Genomic DNA, 9,769 nt, shown 5'->3' with positions numbered 1-9,769 from the left:
TAATTTTAATAATATATAAATAGTATATTTTTTTACCGAAAGGGAGTTCATTGAACCCCATGCTAAAGACTGGCTCTGCGCCTGGCTACAAGCTTTTCGTTTGCGAATAAAATTATCTCGAATATAAATTAGTTCATTTTTTCAGGTGAGATAAAATAATTTTAATTGAAGTATAAATTTATTCTGTGATTTTATATTTTCAATTAAAAAAATATAAATTTAATTCTGAAATATCTCATCTTATCTTGTGAACCAAACGCCACGTATACAATTTGACTATCTATTGGTCAAGGTGAAGAATCTAGTCTTTAAGTGGGTGTTAAATTTGATATATAATAAGTGGAATTATTCCTAAAATATTTATAGATATCTTCTCGAGGCATTTCACATGTTATAAGAAACTTTCTATGCACTAATTTTCAAAGGGAATAATTTTAGACTATATGTTATAAGTCCTAAATAATAAATATTTCTTCTGTTTCAAAATAATCGGTTTATGTTAGTTTGACACTGCTTTTAAAAAATATTTATTATTTTTTAAAAAAAATAAATTAGCCTCATTAATTGTGTTTTGAAAATATAAATTTGAGTATATATATACTTTAATTAGTCTTTTAATTATAGGGTAAATATTTGAAGAACGTAATAAAATTCTCTTGATTTCATAAAAGGGACAACTAAATTAAAACAAATATTTTTAAAAAAACGCCAACTATTTTGAAACAGAGGGAGTATATATAAATGGAAAAATACCATAATCATACACCTTAACTTATCATATTTACAAAAAATTTCATCCTTACAAAATAATTACAAAATTCTCAACCAATTATCTATTTTCGTTGAATGTATTGGGAGCTAATTATGTATCTCGACAGATCCAAAATTGAAAAAAAAAATATCAAAAATTAATTTACAAAGGAAAAAATGTACGTTCGTTAGATGTATCGGGAGCTAATTATATATCTCGAATCTCGATAGATCAAAAATCAGAATTTTTAATAATTATACAAAATATTGAGATTTCTCTAATTAAACTCAAACTGTTGGAATTTATATTGATTACCCTATATATAGAGAGAGGGTAATTTATTTAAGTTCTTAATTGAGCCTAATTAATGTTGCCTATATTAAGGTCAAAAACACTTGTCTTGATTAGGTCTAATTGGTGTAAAAAATATTTTTACTCCATCTAAATATGGTATATGTGGACTTTGCTTTTTTTTTCTTTTTTTCCTTTTTTGTCTTGGTATTATATGACTTTTTACACATTGGGACTTGGAGAGTTGTTATTTTGAAAACATAAAAAGATTAGTAATTTTATATTAAAAAGATATATCCCTATATTAAATAAAGTTTGAGGAATTAATTAGACTAGGACATTACATTACATTATCACGCTATCTTATTATTAAAACAAGTTGAAGATTTCATATTTGTCTTATTATTATTATTATTTTATTTTTTTTAATAAATGGGAATTCAAATTATTGACTCCACATTTGACAAAAGTGACTCAAAATACCACTTGTCACCAATAGTGCGGTGGTAGGTAAATTAACTATAATAATCTTTGATTTATTTCAAACATTTCAAAAGTATTTTCATATACTTTAAATACTTCTTTGTAATTTATATTTTAATTTATTAATAATAATTTAAATTCAACGGGTCTATCGGAAATAATCTTTCATCTTTCACAATGACAAAACTACACATACATGTACCACCGTCACTAGACTTCACTTGTGAATTACACTAAATATGTCATTATTGTAATTTAAATTGAATGTAAATACGTAATGCTTCTAAGAATGACAGTCAGATTTGGAGTAGTTTTGGAATTTAATTCTAAATATTTTTCATTTATTTGAAATTTATGAAATTGGAATAGAAGACGGACTTGTGTTTAATTATACTTTTTGCAAAGTGAAAAAGAGAACACGTTATTTGAAATTTATGAAGATGGAGTGAACTTTTCCAAATTTGGACTCCAATTCGACTCCAAATTGAATTTAAAAATTTTATAACGAAACATTAATTTTGAAATAAAGTGAAAAATTATTTCGAAAAAAATAAGTGAACATCAATTCTAGAGCCGTCAATATGGGCCAGGCCCGTTGGTTCGGCCCGGCCCGGCCTGTAATTTGATGGAGTTGGGCTTCAGTTTTTGCCGTCCATTTAAGAACATGGCTTTTTAGTCCGACCTAGATAAGCTCGTGGCCCGTGAGGCTTGAGCAATATGGGCTGGGCTAGCCCGTGGGGCGGCCTGTAAGTCAAATACATGCAACTATTAGATTGCTTATTAGTATTTTTATTTGGTTCGAAGTATATCATGTCAAAAGTTATTTAATTTCGCTATTAGGAGTATTTTTTGGGGTGTTGTAGACTTGATTAACAAATATTAACACTATGTAATATTATCTGGTAATATTTATGTTTATTAACATTCTAAAATTAAATTATAAAATATTATAATTTACAAAGTGGGCTGCCCCGTGAGGCCCGCCGCCCACAGAGTAATAGTATAGGCTTGATGTTTTTGGGCCCATCATTTTGATGGGCCAGCCCAGCCTGGCCCATCAAACTCAAAGTCCTGGGCCGACCCGTATTAATAGCTCTAATCAATTCTTTATAATAGAACATCAAAATCAAAAGTACTTTATATATGTGGGCTTATTAATTTTTCTTGGCCATTGGGCCTTATGACCCACCCTTATACATTTGTTAAACTTATAGTTCTATAAAATTATATATGTTGTTATCTTGATTCTTATTTTCAAAATTCTCCGTAAGTCGAGAGCTGATATAATGTATTTCTCGAACTTAAGATGATGCGAACCTACTTCTGATGTATCTAAGAATTGTGTTGACCATCCGTTGGAAGAACTATATATGGAGTTATCATTGGACGATCTCTCTGATTTGTGGATCTCCCTATTAATTTATACTTGTACATAGGTAGTAGGTCGTTCAAAAGTAAATGAATTCTCTTACTTGATTCTGATTGGTTCACGTGAGTTGTCAAACTTATCATAAATGATTTAGAGCAAATGCTCTGTTTTCATCCTAAACTATACACAAAATTGATGAGACGTACATTCGAACTTTAGGAGGGTCGGACCCTCTGTACTAATTAAAATCGTATTTTTGACAACCTTGGTGCCTACGTGGACGATCTTCAGTGTGTTGATTCACTGATGTGCCACGTAGGCACCAAGATTGCCAAAATTACGATTTTAATTAGTTCAGGGGAGTAATAGGACCCTCCTAAAGTTCGGGTGTATTTCAGCAATTTCGTGTATAATTCAGAATGAAAAAAGAGTATTTACTCTGATAAGGTTTTTGTGATTAATCTAGATACATGTCATTTAGACACTTGACGAATTTTGACAGGTTTTTATTTTGACCAAGAAGTTGTCACATCATTTGGACATATATATTTCTTCCATGTTTCATTTTTCTAATGCATTTTCCCCACCTAATGATGTTTGTGGCTTTTAATAAATTAGCATAATTAAGTTAAAGATTAGATAATCATTAAATCCTTGACCAACTTTCCATATGATAATTGTAATTAATAACCTCATCATCATTAAGATAATACACTTATGATTGAAATTGTTGGATTAAATGTTGTACTTTAGAGTTTCAAGTCAACAAAACCATTGATCATCTTTGTTTTTACTTGAATATTCTTCACTTTTTACAGCCATAATAATAATACTAAAATATATTTTTATAAGTTTTGCAAAGTCTAATCATCATAAATCATATGCCTAGTGTTCAATTATTAATGTTCCTTTAATTTCCACAGAATTTTCAAGTATATGTTTGACCCCATGAACATTTTTAACAATATCTAGATTGTGTTGTATTTAATTGAAACATTGTCAACAAGCACAAACCAAATAGTGCTTTATGATTTTAATCAGAGGTCCCGAGTTCGAGTTTTTGGGAATAGAAAAAATTAAACATAGTAATACATAATCATGTTGTTTACCTTGGTCTCAATTGACAGATACCCTCCAACTTTCGTGTGCACAAACAGATACTTAAACTTGTTGTATAAAGTTGAACAAGTAGACACTCGCGTCCTCCGTGACGTCTACGTGGCAATCTCATGTGAATTACCACGTAGATGCCCCGTAGTATCTACTCGTGCACACTCAAAGTTGGAGGGCATGAATGTCAGTAGTGGCGGAGACAGAATTTTCACTAAGGGGGTTCAAAATTGAAAAAAATAGGTATACGAACTAGCCGAAGGGGGTTCGACTCAATTGTATATACATAAAAGATAATTTTAACCATATATAAATAGTATAATTTTTTGTCGAAGGGGGTTCGGATGACCCCTTATGATAAGTTGGCTCCGCCACTGAATGTCAAATGAGGCTAAGTTAAAGAACACACTTATTATTACGCCGAACAAATTATGTTTGGAGCGTCATCTCTAGAAATGAATTATGCAATACAAAAAATCTAAATTTACATCTATCCTTTGCAACTTTCTCGTGCACAAGCAGACACTTAACTTGTAGTATAACGATGAACAAGCATACATTCGCGTCCTCCGTGACATCTACGTGACAATCTCAGGCGATTTGCCACGCCGTAGAACGTGTGTGTACTTGTTCAACTTTATACAAATTTAAGTATATATCTACTTGTGCACATTCAACGTTGGAAGACATAAATATCGATTGAGACCAAATTAAAGATCACACTTATGTATTATGCCAAAGAAATTATGTTCGAAGCGTCACCTCTAGAAATAAATTATGTAATAAATGAATTTAGTCAAATTCCAATAGAGTTGCACTATGGTATACAAACAAATGGATATATTGGTTCTAAGTCATAGTTCCATAAGGACTAAAAGAAGAAAAAGAGCCTCTATTTTCTATCCTTTTTGATGTTTGTGCAAATCTATCATGATAATTGTATATAATAGACAACAACGGTGGAGCCAGGATTTTCATTGAGCAGATCCAGAAGTAAACATATGGATTAGTCGAAGGAGGTTCAACATCTACCATATATATATACATAAAAATATTTTTGACCGTGTAAAAATATAATATAAAAATAGTATAATTTTCCATCGAAGGGGATGAATCCCCTGAATACAAGGTGGCACGGCCATTGATAGACAAAGCTAAGCTTTTGAGTTTATCGGTTCTGAATTCAAGAAAATACAACTTACATGGATCTTGATAACGTACTTATTTATACGGACTTTTAAACATAAATACAAAATTTGAGTCAAAACTATTGAATTCTGTCAAACTCGTAGACGAATAAGAGAAATAGAAAAGTACCAACACAATTTTTGCATAAAATAAAAGAGAAAATTGACACTATCTCTATCCATCATGATACAATGTCAATTAACAATATCCTCAAACAGAGAAATAATATTGTTTGAGCACTTGTTTTTGCATTCTAAATAAAACTTCTGATTTTTTCCCCCTAAAAATTTGGTTTTTCTTGAGTACATTTATGTTGCAATATACTCTTCTAGCTCCTCTTTTTCCCAATTAAGTTTTGATGCAACATTTTCTTGGCTGGGAGAGTACTCCTGCAAAAACAATACGAGCTCGTTTGAGTTAGCTGATTAAAAGTTATCGCGTTGACAAACACTTTTAGCTGTCGAAACTGATGTGTTTGAATAGCATTTCGAGCACTTACAGACACATAGATACGTTAAAAGGTGCTTATGAACCAAGTTATCGATAAGCATCAACTGTTGACAAACACTCTTAGGTGTTGAAACTGATTTTTATGAATAAGCAGTTATGTGTCTGAATAGCATTTCGAGCACTTACAGACACATAGATACGTTAAAAGGTGCTTATGAACTAACTTACCTCGAGTTTATTCATAAGCTCTTTGGCAGTAGGGGCGGATACAAAAATCTGGCGCGCGTTAGGACAGATGAAACCTTCTTCCACTGCTTTGTCAATGAATGTCAAAAGGGAATTATAGTAACCATCCACATTCAGTAGTCCTACTGGTTTGTCATGAATGCCGAGTTGAGCCCACGCGATAACTTCAAGAAGTTCTTCTAGTGTTCCATAGCCACCTACGAACATTAGCATGTACGTGTTCAATTGTGTGATCATCTTGTCTAACAACTTTAAGACGCTAGAAAGAGCGCAGTTATGTTTACTTAATTATGTCTTCAACAACGCACAATGGTACAGTTTGCGTTTAAGAAACCACAAGTTTGTCCTTGGAAACAATACTCTGTTGAGACTCCGGTATAGAGCATAGTACAACAACCACAACATATTCAGTGTGATTCCACAAGTGGGATATGGAGACCGGAGAGAGTGGTGTGTATGCAGCTTTACCCTTACCGTATGGAGGTACAAAGACCGTTTATGATAGACCCTCGACTCACCCAGTCTAACTTTTCACGTTACATGTTTAAGACCAAGCCTTACCCTTATCGTATGGAGGTATAAATACCGTTTATGATAGACCCTCAACTCACCCAGTCAACTTTTCACCTGACATGTTTAAGACCAAAAGGAGCAGCCCGGTGCACTAAAGCCCCCGCTATGCGCAGGGTCGAAGGAAGGGCCCCATGTATTGTTTTCCAAGGCTTGAACCCGTGACCTACTGGTCACATGACAACAACTTTACCAGTTACTCTAAGGCTCCCCTTGACATGTTTAAGACCATAAGATTAAATAACATTTTTGTACATTCTCTATATATCTTTAGTTTAACGCGACAAGATTCAGAAGTCGTTTTTACTTTCTTAAACTACGTGTCAGGTCAAAGCAAGACAGACAGATTGAATGAGAAATGGACAAGAATCTTGGAAAAGATAAATGAGAACAAACCAGGTAAGGCTATAAAAGCATCAGAATGTTTGGCCATTTCTGCTTTCCTCTGGTGCATATCTGCAACTGCTTTTACCTCTCCCACAGTTTCACCTGTTATCTGCATAACATAAAGACTCTTTTAATATAATCGTAGTGTCTAGATCAACTTGTGCATGCATACTACAGTTAATTTCGCGGGGTACCTGTTATCGATTGCTAGGACTAGATATAATCATACCAAATTTGTACTTCGTTAAGTTTAATAATCGTGTGTCTGAGCTAGCTTTTATGTTATTGCTCTATATGTGGAATTATTCGTTGTTTTAGTTGCTTTGTATCTTGTTATACGGTTGTTATATTTTTCAAACACTCCTGCTTTGGTAATATCTTGAGCCGGGGGTCTATTGGAAACAACCTCTCTACTTTTTCGGAAGTAGCGGTATGAACTGCGTACATTTTATCCTCCCCAGACCCCACTTGGTGGGAATTCACTGGGTTTGTTGTTGTTGTTGTTGTCTTGCTTTGGTAACGTTACTTTTGAGTTTAGGGTCTATCGGAATCAGTCTCTCCATCCCGCAAAGATAGTGGTTAGATCTGTGTACATTCTATCCTCCTCATACCCCGCATACGCGATTACATTAGATATGTTGTTGTATGTGAGAGCCAGTGGCGGAGACAGAATTTTCACTAAGGGAGTTCAGAAGTAAACATACAAACTAACTGAAGGGGGCTCAACATCTACTATATATATATATAAAAAGAATAATTTTAACAGTGTATAAATAGTATAATTTTCTGTTGAAGGGGGGTCGGATGACCCCTGGCCCAAGGGTAGCTTCGCCCCTGGTGAGAGCCAGTTTGAGCGCATCTCAACTAATTTGACGCCTGTTACCTCTCACCAGCACAGATACGGATAATTTTATGCACCAAAAAGGATAGTAGCCTGATGTGAGAGCAAGGCAATAAGTGAAAACTTTCATTACAGTGTTTAATTTGAATACATCCATTTGATTGGAAGACTTAGAAAATGGAAAATGATGGAGGACTCAACATTACATGTGCTCTTTATGGTGTTTTGAAAGTTTCAAAAGCCTAAAACTGTGTCTCTAGAGTCTAGAGTGGTCAAGCTGTATAGAACTAGTAAAATTTCAATCTATGTTGCTCGGACTTTTCAAAAATGTCATCGGGTGTGTGTTGGATCCTTCAAATGCAGTGCGTTTTTGGAGGATCCGACACAGGTGCGGCAACATTTTTGAAGAGTCCGAGCAACTTAGATTTCAACGATCCTTTTGTTTGCTTCTTGTGACTTTTTAAGTACAATTTTGCATTTATGAACGTTTACAAGAGCATGGTAGAGTTGCTGTCATGTGACCAGGAGGTCACGGGTTCAAGCCTTGGAAACAGCCTCTGACAGAAATACAAGGTAAGGTTGCGTACAATACACCCTTGTGGTGGGGCCCTTCCCCGGACCCTATGCATAGCGGAAGCTTTAGTGCACCGGGCTGCACTTTTTGACGAGAGCATGGTAAAAGTCCGACTAATACACAAAGAATTCCACGTTCACACAGGTCGGTCTCAGAAAGGCTCGTACCTAAAAGAGAATCGTAGACAGTCTACCCTGACGCAAGAATCGGTAGCTGAATCCATCGAACCTATGACCTACGGATTACTCCAAACCTCCCCTTCGCGTACAAGAACTTAGTAAAGGGCAACAAAATGCACAAAGCATTCCACGTTCACACAGTGTCGGAGCCACCTTTGCTCCACGAGAAATTATATTGTTTTTATACTATTTTTACATGGTTAAAAATATTTTTTATGCATATAATAGATGTTGAACCCCCTTCGACTAGTTCGTATATATACTTCTAAATCCCCTTAATGAAAATCCTGGCTCCGCAACTATGTTCACACGTACTATTCCACGACTAGAATCTGTATACCGATATTTCACACATAAACGACTTTGCGTTGCTCCAAGATTCTCCTTCATGTACAAGAACATTGTACTATTCTACGTTCTCTCGGACTTTTGGAGAATCCAACACACACACTAACATTTTTATAGAATCCGAGCAACATAGACACAATATTTTAGATTATTTTTTCTTTTAAATGTCTAAAGTAGCAAAGAGGACCCCATTAACTTACAATAAGGGGGACCAGGAGAAAGGAAAAGGAAAGGAAAGGGGACAAAGAAAAGATAGGAAGCAAATTAAACACAAACAACCAAACTAAGTACTAACAAAAATTCCCTCTTGCACTTTAGGTATGTCCCATGCCAACAAGTGCAACAACCATGTCCAAAGATAATAAAGATGAGGTTGAAATTCCATTAATAGCCCACCACAAGATCAACAAAGAATAAGAACCGAAAATAAAATAAAAATCTTCAAAAATATCATCAGGTGTGTGATGGATCCTCCAAAAGTAATATAACACTGCCCATGTTTCAGTTTATTTGTCTGGTTCTGACTTGACGCGCAGTTCAAGAAGACAAATAAGTCTTTTGAATCTTGTGGTCTGGTCTTAGCCTTGGACATGTCACGTGGAAACGAAAGAAATGTTCTTTTTGAAACAGACCAGAAAGGAAATTAAGGCAAACAAATTATAACGAAGCGAGTATAGTTTTGAGGATTTGACTTGACTTGCGGTTCAAGAACGCAAATAATTCTTTTGAATCTTGTGGTCTGGTCTTAGCCTTGGACATGTCACGTGGAAAGTAGAAACTAAAGAAATGAAAGAAACGTTCTTTTTGAAACAAACCAAAAAGGAAATTAAGACAAACAAATTATAACGAAGCGATTATATTTTTGAGGATCTGACTTGACTTGCGGTTTAAGAAGGCAAATAAGACTTTCGAATCTTGTGGTCTGATCTTAGCCTTAGACATGTCACGTGGAAAGTAGAAACTAAAGAAAGGAAAGAAACGT

The 9,769-nt window shown here is 34.4% G+C and overlaps 1 protein-coding gene across 1 annotated transcript; it reads right to left on the bottom strand.

Moving 5' to 3' along the window:
• Positions 1 to 5,310: 5,310 nt before the first annotated feature.
• On the bottom strand, positions 5,311 to 6,954 carry LOC107848159 (cytokinin riboside 5'-monophosphate phosphoribohydrolase LOG1; the record flags this gene model as incomplete). Its single annotated transcript, XM_047399977.1, is given in 3 exon segments — positions 5,311 to 5,581; positions 5,871 to 6,085; positions 6,855 to 6,954. Coding segments are annotated over 3 exon segments (396 nt in total), but the record flags the coding sequence as incomplete, so codon positions are not given.
• Positions 6,955 to 9,769: the final 2,815 nt, after the last annotated feature.

Source organism: Capsicum annuum, chromosome 11 (genome assembly GCF_002878395.1).
Source record: "Capsicum annuum cultivar UCD-10X-F1 chromosome 11, UCD10Xv1.1, whole genome shotgun sequence".
NCBI lineage: Eukaryota > Viridiplantae > Streptophyta > Magnoliopsida > Solanales > Solanaceae > Capsicum > Capsicum annuum.
This window is presented reverse-complemented; position numbering and strand designations above follow the sequence as displayed.